General features: G+C 45.2%; 1 protein-coding gene across 1 annotated transcript in view; it reads right to left on the reverse strand.

Annotated features, from left to right (window-relative positions):
- Positions 1-13923, reverse strand: part of SRD5A2 (steroid 5 alpha-reductase 2) — a 146854-nt gene extending 132931 nt beyond the window's left edge. Inside the window, exon 1 of the mRNA XM_063443189.1 lies at positions 13460-13923. Coding sequence (XP_063299259.1) covers positions 13460-13743 — 284 coding nt within the window. The 5' untranslated portion in view covers positions 13744-13923. The remainder of the gene's footprint in view (positions 1-13459) is intronic.
- Between the last annotated feature and the right edge of the window lie 13130 nt (positions 13924-27053).

Genomic DNA, 27053 nt, shown 5'->3' on the forward strand with positions numbered 1-27053 from the left:
AAAGTCAAATACCAGGAATATCAATAACAAGGACAGGAAAACGCACTCTCAGATAACAGGAACGGAAACCACGACAGGGCATTGAGCTAGGGAAATTCAGGGGTTTAAATATCCCTCCTTGGGCTGTGATTGGTCAGAGCTTGGCCTCTGACCCCAGAACGTGCATGTGAGTCGACGTTTATGTGACCTTTGGAGGCGGAGCTACAAATTACCGCAACCTCATTGTCGGCGCCATTTTGGATCTTGCGTGTGGAGGGGACAAATGCCCCAGCGGTTCGGCTCCCGGCTCGTTGCTGAACAGGTAATTCCTCCAACCTGTCAGCGTGGTCGCAACGATCGGGTGCGACCACGTGCAGCCGCGAGCCGTGACACTCCCTTGGTAAACTCATCAGCTCCTTCGGCTTTCAGTATCATTTCTATGCGGATGACACGCAAATGTATATGTCCTCCCCGATGTCTCACCACCCCTCTGGACTCGAGTCTCTGACTGCCTCTCTGCTATTTCCAACTGGATGGCTGCTTATTTCCTTAAACTGAACCTGTCCAAAACAGAACTTCTGGTCTTTCCTCCGTCAAGTGTTGCTACTCCCTTATCTGTGTCCCTCCAAGACAACGGCGCTACCATCCGCTCTACCTCTGAAGCTCACTGCCTAGGTGTTCTCTTTGACTTTGTCCTCTCCTTCACCCCTCATGTCCAATCAATCGCCAAATCCTGCCGTTTCCATCTCAAAAATATTGTGCGAAATTTAACACCTGATACGGCAAAGGTGCTTGTCCATGCCACTGTCCTCTCTCACCTTGACTACTGTAATTCGCTTCTCAGTGGTCTTACGTGTTCCCAACTTGCCTGTTACAGTGTATAATGAATGCGGCGGCAAGGCTCATCTTCCTGTCCGCCCGCACCTCCCACACTTCCCCCCTTTGTCAGTCTCTACATTGGCTTCCCATAAGATATAGGTCTCAATTTAAGATCCTGATACTTGCCTATAAATCTCTACACAATGCTGCTCCGACCTACTTATCCTCACTATTACACAAATATGTTCCATCTAGGCCGTTACGCTCTGCCAGAGACCTACGTCTAACCTCTGTTCATATGCCTACCTCTGATGCTCACCTTAAAGACTTCTCTAGGGCTGCACCATTCCTATGGAACGCCCTTCCCCTCTCTGTTAGACTTTTACCCAATCTCCACTCCTTCAAAAAATCTTTGAAAACATACACTTTAGGAATGTGTGACAAAAGTAGCCTCGTCACTGGCTCTTGGAGGGGCCTGTTTTACAGCCTCCTACACTGTGACTATGGCCCCTGCAATAGACCTGGCTAAAATACTTAAAAACAGGCCCTGTTCATGTTGAATTTGCAATTGAGACTATATGGTTCGTTTACCGAACAACCACATGAACAGAGACCACCCTGGAGCTTGTTAACACCTATTAACAACTTGGAACGTTTCTCACCACAGTGTTCTAATTGTTCGTCTGGGTGGTCACAATTCCTATGAACAACCATGAGGTTGCGGCCATCTTGTTTGCATGAAAGCAGGCAGAGGTGTTTGGGCATGAATCTCATGGAACAGAAATCCGATACAGAAAATCCCGAACACCGCTGGACTTCCATCATCGCCTGCGTTCGTATCTATTCAGCTTAGAAGGGCATGGTTCGGTGAGATAATTCGCCTTGATGAATGGAACAAGCTCCAGGGTAAGATTATTGACTCTGTTAGGTAGTTTTTTTGTTTTCAAACTACCAAACTAGACCGACCGCAAGCTCTGATTCTCTGTAACTGTTTTGGGCATGGGACCATGCCTGCAGTCGGTCAAATACATGACTTCCATAAAATTTCTGAACTCCTGAACTGATCTGAGTGATATGTTGGTCACCCAGATCAGGGCTATCAGGGGATGTAATATTTGTGGAGATGTTATGTGTTTTTAAGGTGTTCTTGGGGTTTTGTAAAAATGTGTGTTTTTTGTGTTTGGAGATAATCGAGTTTAGTATAGTACTTGACTCAATTATCTCCTAAGTAAAGGGAAAGGCTTATTGTATTATGTGTGGGAGTGCTTTAGATTTTAACTATGTAATTGGTGTACACATTTGTGTCCCTGTCCCCAACAAGGTCCATGTGGGTGTCACCCTTGCTTGGGGACTTGCATAAAAGGCCAGTGTGGCTCCCATTAAAGAGATTTGTTTACCCTTTCATGAAGTCTTTGCTCATGTTTGGGGGATTGGAGAACTACATTCACTCTGGAGATTGCTATAATCACTATACTCCCCTGAGTATAATCACTAGCTCTTATAAGAGCTGTTTCTGCTACGCTCTCTGGACTAGGAGAGGTCTACCCACTGGAAGCTGGATCCTGGTCTTGGGTCCAGGGTGGGTGGTGGACAGCGAGACCCCAACTAAGCTGCGGCAGTTTGTGGATTTTCCAGTGGTTATGGTGTTCCAGTACAGTGCTTATGGTGTTCGCAAGTACTACCGTGTTTCCCCGAAAATAGGACCTACCCCGAAAATAAGCCCTAGCCGAATTTTCGGGGTGGGCTGCAATATAAGCCCTACCCCGAAAATACCCAGTGGTCGGACTCTTTGAACTGTGAGTAGATACCGGTATTTTATGCCTGGGACTTAATTAATTAAAGGGGGGGGGGTGAATTAATTAAAAGGGGGGTGAATTAATTAAAGGGGGGGTGAATTAATTAAAGGGGGGGTGAATTAATTAAAGGGAGGGTGGATTAATTAAAGGGGTGGTGGATTAATTAAAGGGGGGGTGGATTAATTAGAGGGGGTGTGTGGATTAATTAGAGGGGGGTGGATTAATTAGAGGGGGGTGGATTAATTAGAGGGGGTTGTGGATTAGAGGGTGTGTGTGGATTAATTAGATGGGGTGGATTAATTAGATGGGGTGGATTAATTAGAGGGGTGGATTTATTAAAGAGGGGGGTGGATTAATTAAAGGGGGGTGGATTAATTAAAGGGAGGGTGGATTAATTAAAGGGGTGGTGGATTAATTAGAGGGGGTGGATTAATTAGAGGGAGGGTGAATTAATTAAAGGGGGGTGGATTAATTAAAGGGGGTGGATTAATTAAAGGGGGGGTGGATTAATTAAAGGGGTGGTGGATTAATTAGAGGGGGTGTGGATTAATTAAAGGGGGTGGATTAATTAAAGGTGGTGGATTAATTAAAGGGGGTGGATTAATTAGAGGGGGTGGATTTATTAAAGAGGGGGGGTGGATTAATTAAAGGGGGGGTGGATTAATTTGAGGGGGTGGATTTATTAAAGGGGGTGGATTAATTAAAGGGGGGGTGGATTAATTAAAGGGGGGGTTCAATGTACATACCGGTACCGTAAATAAATAAGCCCTACCCTGAAAATAAGCCCTAGTGTGTTTTGTGTGACTAAAATTAATATAAGACCCGGTCTTATTTTCGGAGAAACACGGTAGGAAGCAGCGATTGACGGAGGTACCCTGTCGGGGTGCCAGGCGGTCCGTCACAGAAAGCATATTAATTAAACTGCGAACAGCTTTCCCTACCTGCACACCGATTCCTCTCCAGAAAATGTTGAACACCATCGTAGCAACCTACTTTTATATCCTACCCTTACCTTTTGTGTCACGTTACCCCACTCCCTCTAGCATGTAAGCTCATTGAGCAGGGCCCTCAATCCCTCTGTTCCTGTGTGTCCAACTTGTCTGCTTACAAATACTTTTTGTTAGTCCACCCATTGTACAGCGCAACAGAACATGCTGGTGCTTTATAAATAATAAATAATAATAATAATAATAAGCCCCTGTGCATGGGTAACTATGACTAGGTGTGCATGTCTCCCAACAGTCCTTTTTTCCCCAAATCCCTCTGTCCCTCTTTTCTAGGAGATCCAAATTGTTGGTGTGTCTAAGTGTATAATAGAGTTTCACAGGGGGGCGGAGCCAGCTTCAGACTGGGAAGGTCGCAACTCCCTGTAGCTCCGTGCGCCGTCCCAATAAAACGGCCACATCGGCGGCAAATAACCGTCGGAGTCCGGAGAAAACTACTCCCTACTCACCCCAGACCATGGGGAAAAAAACTAAGAAGCACAGACCTGATCCGGGCTCCGGATCCAAAGATATCGGCGCTTACATGCGCCCGACCAAGATGGCGCCGGCTGAGGCCTACACCTCGCAGTCCTCGGACGAAGATAGCATGCCAGACTCCCTGCCTGCACATAAGGTACAGTGTCAGCCCCTGCAGACATCAGAACTAGGCGACCTGGCACCATCCACAAAAGCTGATATTAAAGCTATGATGCAGGAAATCAGGGCAATGTTTGATGCCGATATGGCACTCATTAGGGGAGACATTGCCACGCTTGCAGGCAGGGTAACCTCAACAGAGGAGGCTGTCAGAAGCACCAAGGTAGCACAAACTGCAACAGAAACAACCATAGGATCCCTACAGAAACAGTGCAACACATTAACAGCACAATTAGCAGGCATGGAAGATAAAGCTAAGGCACGGAATGTGCGTATAAGGGGGGTACCTGAAACAATCAATGCAGGAGAATTATCACATTACTGCAGACGGCTTATAGCCACGCTGCTGCTCCCAAAGCAGGCAAAACAGGCCGGAATAGACTCTTGCTTCCGTCTCCCTAAGGCCGCAAAAGCACCACAGGATGTGCTGCTTAAACTAGTTCGGGACTCAGACCGAGGGGCCCTTATGACTGCCACAAGAGACACCCCCACGATCTCCTTCGAAGGCGCAAGCTTAACGCTATACAGAGACTTATCAAGACATACTATCATGTGGCGCAGATCATTCCACCAAATCACGCAGCACCTCCGAGAGAACTCCATCCCATATAAATGGGGTCCCCACAAGCTGATGGTAGACCGTGCTGGTAAGATACACCTCCTGACAAGGGTTTCAGAAGCTCCAGTCTTCTTCCAAACACTGGGCCTTTCAGCGCCGGCGAACAACACGGACTCCCGTCCACAGTGGAACGTCGCAGACATCACACCCTTTGTGCCCAGAGGAACGCTGCAGAGGGCTGCAGACCTACCGACATGAACCGAGCAGATATCCACTTCTAAGACACATCATACAGGACTTTGCAAATATGCACTACAATACCCAGTTGAAGGCCGGGCAGGCCCGTAACATATACCGGCTCCTAAACACACCTATGGGACTCTCTGCTATGTTACTCACATGTTACAATGTTTATTTTCCTTTCATGTTCCTTCTACGTTACTGTTATATTGCCTATATTGCTTTTGATTAGGAGATATAATCTCATTCTGTCTCCGTAAGCGGACAGCCCACGACAAGACTTAAGCGAATCTCCCCCCCTCCCCCCCCACCGGCCCTGCTTACCCGACAACGGCCCTCAATGCGAGGGAAGCGAACCACCTGACAGCCAGGGACCGGTCATAAAGCATGCGAAAGGTCATGAGTATCTACAAGCCGCATTATTATAACTTCCCCTACCCCCGACGCACTTACCCTAGGCAATGCGTGGCACTCCATATCCTTTGGCGGGGTATACCCAGCTTCCCACCTAAACACCCCTTGACATTAATACGGACTTGCACCGCACAGACTAAGGGGCTTAACCTAACTAGACTAAAAAATAAAAATTGGGTTGACGTAGCACCGTGTAACTTGACATGCCGTAATGTTCCTTGCATATGTAACTTGTTACATCCTATTATTTTATACACATGTTGTATCTTGAGTTCTTTGCTGAAAACCCACAAAAATAAAGAATTTAAAAAAAAAAAAAAATAGAGTTTCACAGTAATAATACTCATATGAATTTTTTTAACTACAATAAATGTTTTTAGAAATCAGTCTGAGTAAATAAGATAGATACATTATTGTTTTAAATTACATTTTAATTGTATACATTATTAGTAAGTAACCTAACATTTCTCAGGACAGCCCTGCCACCTGGCCACACTCCACTCAAATCCCTAAACCCTAAGTGTCCCTCTTTGTCCATATGAAATGTTAAGGGGTATGGGAGTGTATCTACCTACACACCAGTGTCTGTGAGTGCTCTTAAAAGGTTTACCTGTAGTTCTATTTTGTCAAAAAAAAGTCAGTAACTGTGTTAACCTGTAAGTGACATGGAAAAATCCAGCATGGTGACTGTGAGAGGCAGAAGACAGAATTGCCTTTCGTTAAGGGGCCATTTGAACTTCAGTGATTAACCCTACAAGCGTATTTTTTATTTATTTTTTTTGCAGTCTGGAGACACATTTCTTAAAGGATTATCTACTAAAGTAAGAATTCAAAGTCATTTCAAAGTGAATTCAAATTTTATGGCCAGAGTAGCTGAACTAAGAGCAGCTGAACTAACATAGTATTCGCCTTGAATACTTACTATAGTTAATAAATATTTTATTGCTGTGAAGCTTTACTATGCATTTATAAATGCCAAACATTTGGACTCCGAAAGAGGTACTCTTGTATCATGTTTTGTTTTTTCATTGTGATTAGACTCTGTGCCCCTCCTTTGTTTACTTTTTTGATATAATAGTATCTTAGAAATGTTTTCTTTTTCTATTGTGTAGTCGGTCCAAATGAACGGGTACTCGCTGAACTAAATAACAAAGTCCCATAATCAGCGCTGGTCACAAATATATTTTAAAATAAATTGTACTAAAGTACAAATAAAAAAGGCACAGTATAGCAAAAATATAAATATAAAAACTGCAAATAGGTCATCCTAAAAACAATTTTCCCCTTAAAAAACATGTAGAGTCATTTTGAAATTACTTTGGCCCATAAGGGGGGTATTGCCCTTTTTGACGCACAGGGTATTAAAGAAGCACAATGCAAAGTCACCCAAAACCTCCTTTCACTATAACCACTACAATAATTAGTAGCTATGGACTTAAAATGCCCAGTTAATTAAAGCTGATAAAGAACGAGGTACTCTCACTACCAGAACCCCCCCCCCCCCCCAAAAAAAACAGTTGTTTCATAAATAATTAAAACTAGATTTTAGAGACAAATTGGGGTGCATGTGGAGAGATACATGGGCAAATGGTCACCCAGTAGAGTCAGGTCAATTTAGGGATAGCTCTTAATCCTGGCTGCAGCATGAACACCATCAGAAAATCCATTGCAACCCTAGTCCGGAGGTTACATTACCGTTCCCTGTTGGTAGTATTGTAGCAAACAGTTACAAAGGGTGTGTATCCCGGCTGTCTGTCATTCCTCCTTCCTGCAGGCAGCATTCACTCAAGGAGCAGGGCTTGTAAAAGGCAAAAGTCATGTGACATCATATCCCTTTTGCTTAAAGAAATTACTCTACTTACTCAGAGAATACTGGCAGGTGTGGTGTACACTTCCTAGTGCTGCTAGTGTTTTCTTGCAAGGGTGGTTTTGTGTGTAGTATTGGTGTTTGCATGCAATTAGTATTGGTGTTTGCATGTGTGTTTTGCAATATATGTGTTGGCACACATATTTGCCACAAGCACACATTATCACACACACACAGATGCACAGACACAAATACACTCCAAGAGCTGTCAATCAAGCACAGACTCTATGCACGTATCCATTAACACACACACACACACGTACAGATCCACCATCACTGACATAAACACATACACAGACTAACAAACCCCAACACACATGCACAGATAAACACACACACAAATCAACAACCACTGACGCATATGAACAGATAATTACACACACAAATCAACAAAAACGGACACAGATGCACAGATCTACAAATATCGAGACACATATGCAGGGCTGCCATCAGAAATTTTAGGGCCCCTGACACAGCTCAAGATCTGGGCCCCCGGGGCCAGCCCCGAGTCCGCCCACAAGGATGAAGTGTGTGTGTGTGTGTATAGTGGATGCGGTATGTATGTCATGGATGCAGTATGTATAGTGGATGTAGAATGTGTATAGTGGAGGCGGTATGTGTGTCATGGATGCAGTGTGTATAGTGGATGCAGTATGTGTGTCATGGATGCAGTGTGTATAGTGGATGCAGTATGTGTGTCATGGATGCAGTGTGTATAGTGGATGCAGATTGTACGTTTTGTGTAATGTATGTAATGTTTGTATGCATGCATTAGATGCAGAGTGTGTGTGTAGTGAATGTAGGTGTGTGTATAGTGCATGCAGAGTGTGTGTTTTTGTAGTGGATGTAGTGTGTATAGTGAATGTAGTGTGTTTGTAGTGAATGTAGTGTGTTTGTAGTGAGTGAAACGTGTGTATAGTGAATGTAGTGTGTGTGTGTAGTGCAAAGTGTGTTTAGTGAATGTAGTGTGTGTGTAGTACAAAGTGTGTTTAGTGAATGTAGTGCGTGTGTAGTGCAGAGTGTGTTTAGTGAATGTAGTGTTTGTAGTGAGTGCAGAGTGTATAGTGAATGTAGTGCAGAGTGTGTTTAGTGAATGTAGTGTGTGTGTGTAGAGCACAATGTGTATAGTGAATGTAGTGTGTGTCTGTAGCGCAAAGTGTGTTTAGTGAATGTAGTGTGTGTGTGTGTAGTGCAGAGTGTGTTTAGTAAATGTAGTGTTTGTAGTGAGTGCAGAGTGTGTTTAGTGAATGTAGTGCAGAGTGTGTTAGTGAATGTAGTGTGTGTGTAGTGCAGAGTGTGTTTAGTGAATGTAGTGTGTGTGTAGTGCAGAGTGTGTTTAGTGAATGTAGTGCAGAGTGTGTTAGTGAATGTAGTGTGTGTGTAGTGCAGAGTGTGTTTAGTGAATGTAGTGTGTGTGTAGTGCAGAGTGTGTTTAGTGAATGTAGTGTGTGTGTGTAGTGCAGAGTGTGCTTGTTAGGATTCAGTGTGTGTGTAAAATAGGGGGGAAGGGGAGTATTATTTTTTTTTATTTATTTGTGTATATTTCAATTTTATTCCCCCCTCCCTGGTTCTTACCGTGCCAGGGAGGAGGGAGATCGCATTTCCTGTTGATCCAGTGGCATGGTGGAGAGTGGTGTTCCTAGGCAGCAATGTAAACACTGCATTTTCTCTGAAAAGGCAGTCTTTGCAGCAAAAACCCTGCAGTGGTAGACTATACTCACCAGAACAACTACATTAAGCTGTATAATATAAATTAAGCTGTAGTTGTTCTGGTAACTATATAGTGTCCCTTTATGTTTGTGTGTGCAAAGGGGAAGGGACTGCAGAGGGTGCCGAAAGGAAGGGGCTGTAAAGGGTGTGAGTGGAAGGGGCTGCAGAGGGTACAGGGGGGAATAGAGGCTGTAGTGGGTGCAGAGGAGGGACAGGATGTAGTGGGTGCAAAGGGTAATAGGAGCTGCAGTGGGAGCAGTTGGGTAGGGGATTCAGTGGGAGCAGGGAGGTAGGGGCTGCAGGAGGTAGGGGCTGCAGTGGGAGCAGGGGTAGGTGCTACAGATGGAGCAGGGAGGTAGGGGCTGAATTAGGTAGGGGTTGCAGAGGGAGCAGGGAGGTAGAAGCTGTAGGGGGTATGGGCTAGGGGCTGCAGAGGGAGCAGGGGGTAGGGGCTGCAGAGGGAGCAGGGGGTAGGGGCTGCAGAGGGGGTAGGGGCTGCAGAGGGAGCAGGGGCTGCAGAGGGAGCAGGGGCTGTAGGGGGTATGGGCAGCAGTGGTCGCAGGGGGTAGGGGCTGCAGAGGGAGCAGGGGCTGCAGAGGGAGCAGAGAGATAGGGGCTGTAGGGGTTATGGGCTGCAGTGGTCGCAAGGGTTAGGAGCTCCAGAGGGAGCATGGGGGTAAGGGCTGCAGAGAGAGCAGGGGATGCAGTGGGAGCAGGGGGGGTAGGTGATGCAGTGGGAGCAGGGGGGGTAGGGGATGCAGTGGGAGCAGGGGGCTAGGGGATGCAGTGGGAGCAGGGGGTAGGAGATGCAGTGGGAGCAGGGGGTAGGAGATGCAGTGGGAGCAGGGGGTAGGGGGATGCAGTGGGAGCAGGGGGTAGGGGGATGCAGTGGGAGCAGGGGGGTAGGGGATGCAGTGGGAGCAGGGGGGTAGGGGATGCAGTGGGAGCAGGGGGATGCAGTGGGAGCAGGGGGGTAGGGGATGCAGTGGGAGCAGGGGGTAGGGGATGCAGTGGGAGCAGGGGGGTAGGGGATGCAGTGGGAGCAGGGGGGTAGGGGATGCAGTGGGAGCAGGGGGGTAGGGGATGCAGTGGGAGCAGGGGGGGTAGGGGATGCAGTGGGAGCAGGGGGTAGGGGATGCAGTGGGAGCAGGGGGGGTAGGGGATGCAGTGGGAGCAAGGGGGGTAGGGGATGCAGTGGGAGCAAGGGGGGGTAGGGGATGCAGTGGGAGCAAGGGGGGGTAGGGGGTGCAGTGGGAGCAAGGGGGGTAGGGGGTGCAGTGGAAGCAAGGGGGGAGTAGGGGATGCAGTGGGAGCAGGGGGGTAGGGGATGCAGTGGGAGCAAGGGGGGGTAGTGGCTCCCAAAACCCTCCCAAACCTTACCTCTCTGGTGGTCCTCTTGTAAGTCTGCTCAGGGCAGCTCCGCACAGCTCACTGTGACTGGTGATGTCACTTCCTGCAGAACAAGCCTCACGGAGCTGCCCTGAGCAGTTACAGCCAGCTCAGTGAGGCTGTGTTCTGAGACAGGCACACTGTGGGGCAGCCTAGTGGGGTCTTTGGGAGGCCCCTTAGCTGCCCCTCAGTGTGCCCTGCACGGAGGGAGAACATTTTTAGCAGCAGGGGCCCGCGGACGGCTGTGCGGGCCCCTTGCTGAGTGCAGGCTGGCTGGGGAGATTGTTTAACTCCCCAGCTCAGCCATTACTTACTGTAGCAGTATGTGGGGCTCGGGGCCCCCCAGGACCGCCGGGCCCATGACAACTGTTATGGTTGTCATGCCCTGATGGCGGCCCTGCACATATGCTCCGATTCATACACTCACACACAAACATACATAGCTACACTCTCCTTTACTCAAAGTCCATCACTCCCACCTATGAGGGGAGTGCACTTAAAGGTCTGTCCTGCCTTCAGCCCTGCCTCATTCTGTGTCATGGCAGGAACTACTGACAGTGCTAGTGTTGGCAGGCCCCCTGATCAGCTGGATCCCTGGTGTGGATGCACCGACTGCACCGTTGGTCGCATTGCATCTGAATACTAACGAGAGCAGGGGTAATATTTTCTAATGGAGCTTTGCTGCACCTAGAGATGGTAAAATGAGTGAAGCTTGGGCAGTGTAAGATTTAAACAACAATTAAAAGGGTTGTAAAAAATATATGAATGATGGAAAAAGATGAAAATAAGAGATGAGATGAAAAGTGGGATTGGGAGAGGATGGCAGAATAAGGAGGAACATAAAATGCGCAAGATAAAACGAGACAATATAGATTTGTAGAAACATTAGGAGAAGGAGGAAATGGGGATGTGGCAATAGAGATTGAGTACAAGCGTCATGTAATGAGGATAATGAAATATGGATTGAATGGCAGAAGTGATTGTTAGATATAGTGTGTAATGGGGAGATATAAATCCATGGAAATTAGAGAAAGAAGAAAGAATGATAACAGTGTATGAATTTATAACAGAGTTTCTCAACAATAAAAGTCACCAAAATTTGCATGAGGACTGTATACAGTACAACAAATTATTTTCTACTCTAAGCACCAATACAAAAGTCCTCTCAAGTATCGATAATGAATCTGCTCCTTCTGATACTAAATGTGCTTGAGACAGTTCCTTGATTACCTTTCTTCCAGTGAGAGGCTTGAAAAGGGCTTAAAGGACCACTATAGTGCCAGGAAAACATACTCGTTTTCCTGGCACTATAGTGCCCTGAGGGTGCCCCCACCCTTAGGGTCCCACTCCCGCCGGGCTGAAGGGGGAGGAAGGGGTTTATCCCTTATCTTTTTTCCAGCGCCGGGTTCTGGGACTCTCCTCCCTCTTCTGACAGCCCTGGCTGCATGCGCGTCAAGAGCAGCGCGCGCAGCCAGTCTCAAAGGAAAGCATTCTCAATGCTTTCCTATGGACGTTGGCGTCTTCTCACTGTGAAAATCACAGTGAGAAGCGCGGAAGCGCCTCTAGCGGCTGTCAATGAGACAGCCAATAGAGGCTGGATTAACTCTGAAACTGCTATGTTTACAGCAAAAAGGGTTAAACCTAGCTGGACCTGGCACCCAGACCACTTCATTAAGCTGAAGTGGTCTGGGTGCCTATAGTGGTCCTTTAAAGTAAGCTTAGTCAATATACCCCAATTCTTAATACAGTCTTTGGTAGTGCAGTACAGACAAGCATATAGCAAATAATTTGGTCACAACACTCCAGATCATACAAAATGGTAGCAGACAAAAAGTAAGTACTTTGCACAAGGCAGACCTTAGGTGGAAGCTTATATCCCAGAGGTTAGACAGAGGCCCTGGAACCACAAATCTGCTTGGTGCCATTCACATTTCCTATTAATTTTTTTTAGGGTGGAACCAAACTGGTAATCTGCCTAGCACCCTGTGGGATCTTAATCTTTCCCTGGTTTTATGCATGTACCAGACATGGATGCATACAGATATAATCTGACCATGTCACAAGAAGATTCAATCCAGGGTCCAGCTAGGATTGAGTAGATTGTGGGATTTTAGTGAGCTGGATATCACATCTAGTACACTGTATTATTACAAATGCATTAAAGCATGCTCTTTTGACTGATGTGTTACATAACTATTAGTTCATAAATATAATTTGAAAGACATTTGGTTTGTTGGCATGAAATCTAATCTAACATAGGTTGTTTTGCTTATCTACCAAAATTTTGTTGTGAATTCAAATCTAAATTTGAAACACTTATATTGATTTTATTGATTTGAATAATAATATCAAATATTCAAATCCCAGAAAATAAGAACATAAGTGATGTTCAATGTCATAAACTGAAACGTTTCTGTGTGTAAAATGACTCAGAGTTTGAAGTTAAATTAAAAAAAAGCAAGCACAACTCACACTAAAGGTTAATAATTAACAAGTGATTTCCAGAACTACAACCTCAAATTACGCAAACACGCAGGTTTAAAGATCATGTAGAAAACAGTAGTAGTACTATCCTATTCTGCCAGTGGGGTAATAATCTAAAGAAAAAAGAAAACTGAAATATAAAATGTATGTAAGATGTTTAGTGAATAAACTCCATGTAAACATAAACCCTAAATGCATTTGTACGTGTGACACAAATTGAAGACTAAAAGAAGTAAAAAAAAATTGAATCAAACTTGCAGAGAATTTAATAATTTCAGCTCATATTCCAACTTAGCAATATTACCCTACTTACTTTCCATAATTCACTGTTTGGTGAACAATCCCCAATGTAATCAATCAAAGCACCTCTTCCTGTATCACATATATTAATTATGATATTTCTTACGACGTTTATATACCATATATAATCTGCATTTTTGTATCTTTAGAGACCACCCTTAATAAATAGTACGAATTCACAGGTCCGAATGAATAACTCAGAGCAACTGATCAAATAATGGATCAAATTAATAAAATAATTAAAAGAAAAAATACAACTTACCTGTGGAAATAGTGTCCACAGAACATGAATAAAAGCATCATACAGCTCAGAGTGCCCCATTTCTGCTGACTGTGTAGTATAACCAACACTGGCACAAGGAATGAGGGCACTTCCTGAATAAACCATGCATACTTGGCTGGGACCATGATGTACCTATGTTTCTTATCGTTCTCCACGTGTTTCCCATAAGGAGCTGGGAGAGCAAGCTGTCGAATGAGATACAGGACCCCACTAATAAATAGTACAGCGCTCAGGTAGAAATCCAGGTCCTCAGTGCATTGCATTTTTTTTTAATTTCAAGTTCCAAGTGTAAGAGTCTGAAGAATAAGCAGAGTTAGCTTCTACCTATGGCAGCCTGAAACTGTTCTGTCTTCATAACTTGCAAGCCACTCGCTATAAATACCAAACAGACAAGCGAGCAGTCCAAAGGATACATTACTTTGAAGTAAATACACAAATGGACACGCTGTGATCTCACCTTTAGCCCCCTGGTGGCCAAGGAATGAAACAAAGCATTGAAAGAGAACGAAAGCGAAAAAAAAAAAATGAAATGTGGGTGGGCAGGGTGTGAGGGTGACAGTGTCAGGGTGACAGTGGGTGGGGGCAGGGTGTGAGGGTGTCAGTGTTAGGATGACAGTGGAGGGGCAGGGTGTGAGGGTGACAGTGGGGGGTCAGGGTGTGAGGGTGACAGTGTCAGTGTAACAGTGGGGGAGCAGGGTGTGAGGGTGACAGTGACAGGGTGACAGTGGGGGGGCAGGGTATGAGGGTGACAGTGTCAGGGTGACAGTGGAGGCAGGGTGTGAGGGTGACAGGGTGACAGTGGGGGGGCAGCGTGTGAGGGTGACAGTATCAGGATGACAGTGGGGGGCAGGGTATGAGGGTGACAGTGGGGGGGCAGGGTGTGAGGGTAACAGGGTGACAGTGGGGGGCAGAGTGTGAGTGAGACAGTGGGGGGCAGGGTGTGAGGGTGACAATGTCAGGGTGACAGTGGATGGGCAGAGTGTAAGGGTGAAAGTGACAGTAGGTGGGTAGGGTGTGAGGGTAACAGTGTCAGGGTAACAGTGGGGGAGCAGGGTGTGAGGGTGACAGTGACAGGGTGACAGTGGGGGGGCAGGGTATGAGGGTGACAGTGGAGGCAGGGTGTGAGGGTGACAGTGGGGGCAGGATATGAGGGTATCATGGTCAAGGTGACAGTGAGGGGCAGGGTGTGAGGAGTGAAAGTGGCAGGGTGACAGTGGACAGCAGGGTATAAAGGTGAAAGTGGGAGGGCAGGGTGTGAGGGTGACAGTGACAGGGTGACAGTGGGTGGGTAGGGTGTGAGTGAGACAGTGGGGGCAGGGTATGATAGTGACAGGGTCAGAGTGACTGTGGGGGGGGCAGGGTGTGAGGGTGACAGTGAGTGGGCAGGGTGACAGTGGGTAGGTAGGGTGTGAGGGTGACAGTGTGAGGGTAACAGTGGGGGAGCAGGGTGTGAGGGTGACAGTAGGGGGGCCGGGTATGAAGGTGACAGTGTCAGGGTGACTGTGGGGGCAGGGTGTGAGGGTGACCGTTGGGCGCAGGACATGAGGGTGTCATGGTCAAGGTGACAGTGGGGGGCAGGGTGTGAGGAGTGAAAGTGACAGGGTGGCAGGGTATGAGGGTGACAGTGGGTGGGCAGAGTATGTGGGGGACAGGGTATGAGGGTGACAGTGGGGGGTAGGGTGTGAGGGTGACAGTGGGGTGCAGGGTATATCCAAGGATCGGACGAATCAGTCTGCCTCAAGGTTTAGAGAGCCGGCCCTGCTGCATATATATGCCGCCCCTGTTAAAGTGCCGCCTAGGGTCATTGCCCCAGTCCGTCCTATGGATGGGCCGGCCCTGCTTGGAAGCATGAAAAAGAATGACTATCACACAATAGAGTCTCAAGGACATGGATGGTATGGGACATATTACAAGGCTGCCATCAGAAACAGTTGGGTCACTTAGCACACACCCCCAGAAAGTGTGCACACATACAGATTCACAGACATGTACACATTTCTAAACATATGAATATATTAATGCACTCCTCCTGTCACACATTCAAAGTTATAGATACCCATTCCCTAACAAGCATACAGAGACACACATTTGCAGATGCACACACACAAAAATTTGCCCCAGATATTCTTTGCTTGAAACTTGCATTCCCAGATAAACACTACCACACACCCAGTCCCATGTCGGAAAACTCACCACATACTAACTAAAGGAACCACACCAATCTCATACCCATCTCATGTTACCCTTCCTCTAAATCCTCCTTCAATGCTGCCCTCTGGAATACACGCTCTGTTTGCAATATTACAAAATCCACGACCTCTTCATCTCTCGTTCATTAGATTTACTAGCCTTTACTCTCCATCTGACACTGCTACCCCTGCATCTTTGTCATTCGGTGGTCTTCAACTTACCCACAACCCAAGACACTCTGAATGTAAAGGTGGTGGTGTAGGGTTTCTCCTCTCACCTCACTGCGTCTTCAAACCTCTACCCACCCCCCCTTCCCTCTCTTTCCCATCATTTGAAATTAATTCAATTCGCCTTTTCAAACCCTTCTCTGCTTACATTGCCATTATCTACCGTTCCTTTCTCCTCTTCCTTGACCACTTTGCTGCCTGGCTAATATTCCATCCCTAATTCTCAGGGACTTCAATATTCCCATTAACCCACCTTTGACCTCAGCAGCCTCCAAACTACTTTCAATTACTTCCTCCCTCAGGCTATCGCAGTAGGCTAATTCTCCCACCCATGTAGCTGGCAATACCCTCGACCTCATCTTCTCTTATGCATGTACAGTATCTAATATCTGCAACACTCTATTTCTTCTCTCTGATCACCACCTTTTATCATTTGCTCTCAAGTACCCCCTCACAAAACAACCTCAGCCTAACCCCCCCTCAACTTAATTTTTATTGACCTCCAGCAGCTGTCAGCAGTTATTTATTCACAACTGATATCCATCCCTTCCTTCTCCTGTCCCTCACTGGCCATCTCCACATATAACACTACCCTCACCTCTGCCTTGAACGCTGCAGCCCCGCTCCAAACAAGCAACTCAAGGAGGACACACCCCCAACCGTGGCAGACTAAATCAACACGCTACCTGCAAAGTTGCTCCCGTTCAGCTGAACGCTCCTGGAGGAAGTCTCGCACCCAGTCAGACTTTCTCCATTATAGATTCATATTGTGTTCATACAGCGCAGCCCTTGCCCTCGCCAAAAAAATCATACTTTTCCTCTCTCATTAGTTCATACTCCCGCAATCCCAGGCATCTCTTTGACACCTTTAATTCTCTTCTTCGCCCTGCTGTGGCCACCCCCCAAACTAACCTTACTGCCGAGAGCTTTGCATGTTACTTTAATTACAAAATTGAACAGCTAAGGAAAGAATTCTCCCCTCCTTGCCATTCTCTTTCTCAACCACACATAGATCATGTCTTTCCTACCCCTCAGACTTTCTCCCCAGCTACTGAACAAGAGGTGGCTGCACTTCTCCTTTCCTCTCGCCCAACCACCACTTGCTCGCTCGGTCCTGTCCCATCTCACCTTATCAGATCTCTCTCCACTTGTCTTGTGCCTTTCTTAACGCACATCTTCAACTGATCTCTCTCTTCTGGCATTGTCCCTGCTGACCTTAAACATGCCACTGTAGTGCCTATCCTGAAAAAAACATATCTTGACCCCTCCTTTCCCTCTACCATTCTATATCCCTGCTCCCTTTTACGTCAAAGATTCTGGAAAGACTTGTCTTTACCCGTATGTCTCACTTCCTCAATTCCAACTCTCTCCTTGGCCCTCTTCAGTTTGGCTTCCGCCCTCTCCACTCTACTGAGACTGCGCTTATCAAAGTTACTAATGACCTAATACCAGCTAAATCCAAAGGCCACTACTCCATACTAATTCTCCTTGACCTCTCTGCTGCCTTTAACACCGTTGATCATGCTCTCCTTCTTCAAACTCTTCAATCACTCGGTCTCTGTGACTCTGTCCTCTTGTGGTTATCCTCTTCTCTCTCCCAACGCTCATTCAGTGTCTCTTTTTCTAATGATACCTCCTCCCCTCGTCCTGTCTCGGTTGGAGTCCCCCCAAGGCTCTGTCCTTGGTCCCCTTCTGTTTTGTCTTTATACTGCCTCTCTTGGCAAACGTATTACCTCTTTTGGATCCCACTACCACCTGTACGCTGATGACACCCAGATATATCTCTCCTCCCCGGACCTCTCTCCTGCCATCCTGCAACGTGTCACTACTTGCCTTTCTTCCATCTCTGACTGGATGTCCTCCCGCTTTCTGAAACTCAATCTCTCTAAAACGGAGTTCCTTGTCTTTTCTCCTCCTAATACTGATCCTCCTCTTTCACTCTCCCTTCAAGTTAGTGATATCCACATAAGTACATACTTACAAGCATGCTGTCTTGGTGTCATACTTGATTCTGGCCTCACCTTTGAGCCTCACATCCAGTATGTTGCCAAATCCTGTAGATTCAATCTCAAAAACATAGCCCGCATCCGCCCCTTTCTTACGCAAGATGCTACCAAGGAGCTTGTCCATGCTCTAGTAATCTCCCTCATGGATTATTGTAACCCTCTCCTGATTGGTCTTCCCAAAAAGCTGTATTGCACTGCTACAGTCTATAATGAATGCCACCACCAGACTGATTTTCCTTTCTAGTCAGTTCTCTCACACCTCATTCCTCTATCAGTCCTTACATTGGCTTCCTGTATCCTATAGGAGTCAATTCAAGGTACTAATTCACACCTATAAAGCACTGAACAATTCTAGCCCTTCTTATATCTCCTTACAAATCCATAGGTATGTCCCTTCTCGGTCTCTCCACTCTGCCCGTGACCTTCTCCTGACCGTTGTTCACACCCGTACGGCCAACTCACGTTTGCAGGAATAGCCTGCCTACCGCTATCAGACTCTCCCCTAGTCTTCAATCATTTAAGAAGTGCCTTAAAACTTTTTCCTATTTAGGAAAGCTTCTACACTCCTCCAGCTCTTCTTCACTCCCACCTTATTTGATTGCTATTTCCTGTCCTAATGTTTTTTATACCCCACCTCCTATAGAATGTAAGCTCCTTTGAGCAGTGCCCTCTTCAACCTATCGTTCCTGTAAGTTTTCTTGTTATTGTCCTATTTATAGCTAAATCCCCCCCTCATAATATTGTATAGCGCTACGGAATCTGTTGGCGCTATATAAATGGCGATAATAATAATAATAACATACTCCTAGGTACACACACATTTAAATGCCACAGATACACACAGAGATGCACATTGCCACACAATCTGACACAAACTTAGATACACGCAGACATAGAAACATAGAAACATAGAATGTGACGGCAGATAAGAACCATTCGGCCCATCTAGTCTGCCCAGTTTTCTAAATACTTTCATTAGTCCCTGGCATTATCTTATAGTTAGGATAGCCTTATGCCTATCCCACGCATGCTTAAACTCCTTTACTGTGTTAACCTCTACCACTTCAGCTGGAAGGCTATTCCATGCATCCACTACCCTCTCAGTAAAGTAATACTTCCTGATATTATGTTTAAACCTTTGTCCTTCTAATTTTAGACTATGTCCTCTGGTTGTGGTAGTTTTTCTTCTTTTAAATATAGTCTCCTCCTTTACTGTGTTGATTCCCTTTATGTATTTAAATGTTTCTATCATATCCCCCCTGTCTCGTCTTTCCTCCAAGCTATACATGTTAAGATCCTTTAACCTTTCCTGGTAAGTTTTATCCTGCAATCCATGAACAAGTTTAGTAGCCCTTCTTTGAACTCTCTCTAAGGTATCAATATCCTTCTGAAGATATGGTCTCCAGTACTGTGTACAGTACTCCAAGTGAGGTCTCACCAGTGTTCTGTACAATGGCATGAGCACTTCCCTCTTTCTACTGCTAATACCTCTCCCTATGCAACCAAGCATTCTGCTAGCATTTCCTGCTGCTCTATTACATTGTCTGCCTACCTTTAAGTCCTCAGAAATAATCACCCCTAAATCCCTTTCCTCAGATGTTGAGGTTAGGACTCTATCAAATATTCTGTACTCTGCCCTTGGGTTTTTACGTCCAAGATGCATTATCTTGCACTTATCCACATTAAATGTCAGTTGCCACAAGTCTGACCATTTTTCTAGTTTACCTAAATCATTTGCCATTTGGCTTATCCCTCCTGGAACATCAACCCTGTTACATATCTTAGTATCATCCGCAAAAAGACACACCTTACCATCAAGACCTTCTGCAATATCACTAATAAAAATATTAAAGAGAATGGGTCCAAGTACAGATCCCTGAGGTACCCCACTGGTGACAAGCCCAAGCTTCGAATATACTCCATTGACTACAACCCTCTGTTGCCTGTCACTCAGCCACTGCCTTACCCATTCAACAATATTGGAATCCAAACTCAAAGATTGCAGTTTATTGATAAGCCTTCTATGTGCAACAGTGTCAAAAGCCTTACTGAAATCTAGGTAAGCAATGTCTACTGCACCACCCTTATCTATAATTTTAGTTACCCAATCAAAAAAATCAATAAGATTAGTTTGGCATGATCTCCCTGAAGTAAACCCATGTTGTCTCTGATCTTGAAATCCATGTGTTTTTAGATGTTCAACAATCCTATCCTTTAACATGGTTTCCATCACTTTCCCCACTACTGAAGTAAGGCTTACTGGCCTATAGTTGCCCGACTCCTCCCTATTACCTTTCTTGTGAATGGGCACAACATTCGCTAACTTCCAATCTTCTGGGACTACTCCTGTTAACAATGATTGGTTAAATAAATCTGTTAATGGTTTTGCTAGTACACCACTAAGCTCTTTTAATAGCTTTGGGTGTATTCCATCAGGTCCCATTGACTTATTTGTCTTTACTTTTGACAGTTGAAATAGAACCTCTTCCTCTGTAAACTCACGTGTAATAAATGACTCATTTATCCTTTTTTTTAACAGAGGTCCCTTTCCTTCATTTTCAGCTGTAAATACCGAACAAAAATATTAATTGAGGCAGTCAGCTAGACCTTTATCCTCATCTACATACCTTCCTTCTTTTTTTTTTAATCTAACTAATCCTTGTTTTACTTTTCTTTTCTCATTTATGTATCTAAAAAAAGTTTTGTCCCCCTTTTTTACTGACTGTGCTATTTTCTCTTCTGTGTGTGATTTGGAAGCTCTTATAACTTGCTTAGCCTCTTTCTGTCTAATCTTATAGGTCATTCTGTCTTCCTCACTCTGGGTTTTTTATAATTACTAAATGCTAACTTTTTGTTTTTTACTATTTTGGCCACATCTGCGGAGTACCACAGTGGTTTCTTGAATTTTTTGCTTTTACTGACAAGCCTAATGCAATTTTCTGTTGCCTTCAGTAGTGCTGCTTTTAAATAATCCCATTTATTTTGGACTCCATTTAAGTTGCTCCAGTCTGATAATGACTCCTTTACACATATTCTAATTTTAGAAAAGTCTGTTTTTCTAAAGTCTAAAACTTTTGTTTTTGAGTGGTGTGACTCAGTCACTGTTCTTATATTAAACCACACTGACTTATGATCACTGGATCCTAAACTTTCACCTACAGTAATATCTGATACCAAATCTCCATTTGTTAACACTAAATCTAGTATGGCCTCTTTACGAGTTGGCTCCTCAACGACTTGTTTTAGAGACAATCCCAGTAGGGAGTTTAGAATATGTGTGCTTCTGGCACAAGTAGCTATTTTTGTTTTCCAATTCACATCAGGAAGATTAAAGTCACCCATGGTGATAACTTCCCCCTTCATTGTCATTTTAGCTATTTCTTCAACTAGTAGATTATCTAACTCTTCAATTTGTCCTGGGGGCCTATAAATCACACCTACACGAACTACTGTGTGATTACCAAATTCTAACGTAACCCAAATGGACTCTATGTTCGTCTCACTAACCTTTATTAGGCTAGATTTTATGCTATCCTTCACATACAGGGCCACCCCTCCCCCTTTCTTGCCTTCCCTGTCTTTTCTATATAAAGAGTACCCTGGTATTGCTATGTCCCAGTCATTTTTTTCATTATACCATGTCTCAGTAACAGCGACTAAATCTACACTATCAGTTGCCATTATTGCCACAAGTTCATGGATCTTATTCCCTAAACTGCGAGCATTTGTAGACATGACTCTAAGCTTATCATTTTTTAACACACTTGCTACAGGCACCTTCTGTCCTTGTTTTGGGGGACAATTGGATTGATGTTTTATCACCCTTTTGCCCCCCCCCCTCCTAGTTTAAATACATCTTAGCAAAACCTCTGAACTGCTCACTGAGAACATTTGTTCCCTTTTGAGAAAGATGCAAACCATCTTTTTTGTACAGTTTATTTCCATTCCAAACAGACACACACTCAGATAAGCAAACACACACAGAAATACATTGCCACACAATCATACATGCACACACACACACACACACAGAAATGCACAGTTATTTACTGAAGTGAGGGTTATATGGAATTCAAAGTGAATTTCAGCTATGCTTCAATTTGCCTACTTAAATTTGAAATTCGCTTTGAATTCATGACAATATTCCCTTTAGTAAATAATCTGAACACATTCATACACATTCATTCTTTTATACACAAATATACTCTCAGACATAAACAGGCCTATCTTTAACAAGGGGCAAATGGGGCAACTGTGGGAGACTGAGAGACATAGAAGAAGGTGGAAGAAGAGACATGAAAGGGAGGGAAACAGACACATGGATGGAAGGGGCTAGGGGGAGGGAGACATGGATGGAGGGGGAGGGAGAGAAATGGATGGGGAGAAAGAGACACATGGAAGAGGGGGGGAGAAGATGAGACATGGATGGAAGCGAGTGAGAGAGAAGAGACATGAAAGAAGGGGGAAGAAGATACATGGAAGGGAGGTGGGAGAAGAGGCATGGATGTAAGGGGCTGGAGGTTGGGGGGAGGAGGAGACATGGACGGAAGGGGAGGGAGAGAGACATGGAAGGGGGGAAGAGAAGAAGCATGGATGGAAGGAGAGAGACATGGAATGGGGGAACATGGATGGAAGGGGAGAGAGACATGGAAGGGGTGAGGGTAGAGACGTGGTTGGAAGGGGAGAGAAGAGATATTGAAGAAGGGGGAAGAAAAGACATGGAAGGGAGGGAGACAGAGACATGGATAGAAAGGGGTAAAAGACACATGGATAGAAGGCGGGGTTGAAGAGACATGGATGAAAGGGGGAAAAAGAAACATGAATGTTATGGGCCAAGGGGGGAAACATGGATGTAAGGGAGAGACATGGAAGGAGAGAGATATGGAGACATGGAAGGAGAGAGATATGGAAGGGGATGGGTGTCAAGGTTAATACTCCCCAACACGCAAACCAGAGAACAATAAAGGCGAACACAGGTAGACTTATTACCGGACCTTAAAGTGGCCGGACTTAACGTAGGAACGAGAGATAAGAATAGTCAAACACGCCAAGGTCAGGAATACAGAGATACGGGAAAGCGAATAGACAGAGCCAAGGTCAGGGAGCCAGAAACGAGAATAACCGAATAACAAGCCAAAGTCAGAAACCAAAGAAAAGACAACTACTCAGAACGCACTTTCGGGCTATAATAAACCATGACAGGGCAAGGAAGTGATGTCAGAAGGAGGTTAATATAGGGCAAGGTGAATACTGATAGGCAGGGACAGAATTGAGGGAGGATATAAATAGATAGTAGCAATAGGCTACTATCTCTTTAAAATTTGATGTCACGTCACCCCTGCCGGCTACCTTGTGCACGCGCGCACGTCCTCGGATGCTCTCCCAGATGCGCGCATGCCTACCCCCCGCCCGCCAGCGATCCACACTGCACGATAGGAGAGGACGGACGGCGGGACCGGGACGGCGCGGGACACAAGGTATGACAGAACCCCCCCCTGAAGGAACGCCCACTGGAGGAACACCAGAAGGGCGAGAAGGAAACCTAGCATGGAACGCCCGAAGGAGTCGGGGCTCATGGACCTCAGAAACAGGAACCCATGAGCGCTCCTCGGGCCCATGACCTTTCCAATGAACCAGGTACTGAAGCGAACCACGGGAGATCCGGGAGTCGACAATATGTTGGATCTCATACTCCTCTTGACCATGAATCAAAACAGGAGGAGGACGAGACTGGGAACGGGAATGACTATTTCAAATAAGCGATTTTAGGAGGGAAGTATGAAAGACGTTGGGCACACGGAGGTTTTTGGGCAAATCCAAGGCATAGGAAAAAGGATTGATCTTTCGCAAAACCTTGTAAGGACCAATGAACTTAGAAACCAACTTCATTGAGGGAATGCGTAAGCGCAAATTACGCATAGATAACCATACTCTATCACCAGCAACATAAGAAGGTGCCGACCTACGGTGCCTATCAGCAAAGGCTTTCTGAGTACATAAAGTCTTCTCCAAGATGGCATGAACCATTCTCCAAGTGTCATGTACAGTGGATAAGTGTTCATCTAGAACCGGCATTCCCTTGTGAGAAAACAAAGCCGGAAGTAGATTAGGATGACGACCATACGTGACAAAGAAGGGACTGTGACCAGAAGCAAAGTGCGTAGCATTATTCCTCGCGAATTTAGCCCAAGGAAGAAGGTCAGCCCAGTTGTCCTGGAGTTGAGATGTAAAACAACGGAGATATTGTTCAAGGTTTTGATTAGTCCTTTCAGCAGCACCATTCGTTTGAGGATGATAGGCTGAGGAGAAGGCCGAGTTCAATGCCCATGTCTTTACAAAAGCCCCTCCAAAACTTTGAAATAAATTGTGAGCCCCTATCAGACAAAATGACGTCTGGCATTCCGTGTAGGTGTATTATTTCCTTGGTGAATATTCTGGCTAATTCAGCAGAAGAAGGCAGTTTTCTCAAAGGTACGAAGTGCGCCATTTTAGAGAAGCGATCAACTATAACCAAAATAACAGTAAAACCCTTAGATTGTGGCAGCTCGACTATAAAATCCATAGACAGCTGAGACCAAGGAACTGACAGCAAAGGAAGGGGATGCAAAACACCACATGGTACTTGATGGGAATATTTAGATTGGGAACAAACGTTACACGACGATACGTAAGCTTCAACTTCCTTTCTAAGAGATGGCCACCAATATTGTCGTGTAATTAAATCAATGGTCTTAGATACCCCCATATGTCCAGCCATTTTACTGTCATGGTAATGGCTGAATACTTCCCCTCTCAGCTCTGGAGGTACGTAGTATTTATCAACAGGCTTATCACTAGTTGCCCTATCTTGGACCCTTTGGATTTTGTGCAGAAGAGGGGAAGAGACCCTTGTTTTAGTCAAAGCAATGATTCTCTCAGGAGGTATGATGGGTTCTGTTATGACCTCCTCTTTATCAAGAGTGGCAAACTGTCTGGAAAGAGAATCTGCTTTGGTGTTACGATTACCCGGTCTATACGAGATTACATAATTGAAGCGGGAAAGAAAAAGAGCCCAGCGGGCTTGTCTGGGCGAAAGCCTTCTAGCGTCACTTAAATAGGATAAATTCTTATGATCGGTGAGAATCATGATAGGAACCGTAGATCCCTCAAGTAAGTGACGCCATTCCTTAAGAGCTGATACTATGGCTAATAATTCTCTATTACCCATATCATAATTATTTTCTGCAGGTGTCAGCCTACGAGAAAAGAATCCACAAGGATGCAACAGAGCAGTAGGAGAACAGAGCAGTAGGAGTAGGAAAGGATAGCCCCCACACCGGTCTCAGAGGCATCAACCTCAAGGATGAAGGGTCTAGAGGGGTCTGGATGTACCAGGACGGGAGCTGAGGCAAAAGATTTCTTCAAGAGAGTGAAAGAAGCCTTGGCTTCCGCGGACCAATTGACATAATTAGCTCCCTTCTTGGTCATAGCTGTGATTGGAGCTATAATCTGGGAAAAGACCTTTATACATTTTCTATAATAGTTAGTGAACCCAATGAACCTCTGTATGAACTTCAAACCAATGGGTAAGGGCCATTCAAGAATAGACGATAGTTTTTTAGGGTCCATTTGAAATCCATCAGTAGAAATTATATACCCTAAAAACTGAATAGAAGTCTGATCGAACAGACATTTCTCAAGTTTGCAATACAAACCATTAGCAAGAAGGGTCTGTAAAATATTTCTAACTTGTTGGTGATGTATCTGAATATTAGGAGAATGGATAAGAATGTCATCAAGATACACAATAGCGCAAGTGTGCAAATAATTTCGTAAGACATCATTGATAAAATCTTGGAAGACTGCCGGGGCATTACATAGACTGAAGGGCATTACTGTGTACTCATAATGACCGCTTCAAGTATTAAATGCTGTCTTCCATTCGTCTCCCTCTTTAATGCGAACTAGATTGTAAGCTCCTCTAAGGTCAAATTTAGTAAAGATTTTAGAACCACGAAGCCTATCAAAGAGCTCTGTTATCAGTGGTATAGTATACGCATTTTTTAGAGTGATTTTATTCAGACCCCTATAATCTATGCAGGGACGCAAATCCCCTTCCTTTTTGGCAACAAAAAAGAAACCAGCCCCTGCAGGGGAAGAGGAACGTCTGATAAACTACTTACTTATTTATTCTTGTACATATTCCTCCATAACCTTATTTTCATTTTGAGAAAGAGGGTAAACCCTTCCCTTGGGGGGCATGGTACCAGGGAGGAGTTTAATAGCACAATCGTATGGCCTATGTGGAGGAAGACGGTCTGTCTGTATTTTGTCAAAGACCTTCGCCAGGTCTTGGTATTGAGGCGGTACATTAGTGGAAAGTGGAGGAGCTAACATTAAGAGAACAAAGTAGTTTAACTTGACTTAAACATGTACGGTTACAGGAAGTACTCCAAGACAGGATTTGACTTTCTCTCCAGTCAATAACAGGGTTATGTTTTTGTAACCATGGAGAACCAAAGGGCAAAAGGGGGAAGAAATGACCTGGAAAGACAACTTCTCTTTATGGGTAACACCTACTGATAAAATAACAGTCTTAGTTTGATGTGTAACATAGGGGACTGTTAATGGTCTACCATCTACAGTATGGCCTCAACGGCCAAGGGTGTTTCTTTCTCCTCCAAAGGAAGAGAAAGAGCTGTTGCAAAGGTCTGGTCAATAAAGTCGTCTGCAGATCCAGAGTCAATGAGGGCCATAGTGAGATGACTAACACTTTCCCAGTATATGTCAGGGTGGCGGTGCGGTGCCCGGGACCCAGACACTATCCGGGCGGCGGTGCAGGACCGGGACCCAGTAAGCCTGATGTTCAGAGTAGGAGTCACAGTGTGGAGGTAGATTAGCAGGGTCTGGTGCAGGGTAACCGCACGCCCCATGGTGTTGAGCACCAGCGTTTGTGCAGCCACATACCAAGACCCTGAATCAGCTTCAGCGGATACCAGGAACTAGAAGCTTGGAAATTAAGCAGACCTCCCAGGAGCTGAATAGGGAGGCTCTGCAGCAAGATTGTATCCAGTACTAGAAACAAGGCAAGACTAGAGATAGGCACCAAACATAAAAACAAGACAGAACTAATAGAACCCAGAACCAGAGAAAGATAGTAAGCTAAACCCA

The sequence above is a fragment of the Pelobates fuscus genome, chromosome 2, assembly GCF_036172605.1.
Source record: "Pelobates fuscus isolate aPelFus1 chromosome 2, aPelFus1.pri, whole genome shotgun sequence".
Lineage (NCBI taxonomy): Eukaryota > Metazoa > Chordata > Amphibia > Anura > Pelobatidae > Pelobates > Pelobates fuscus.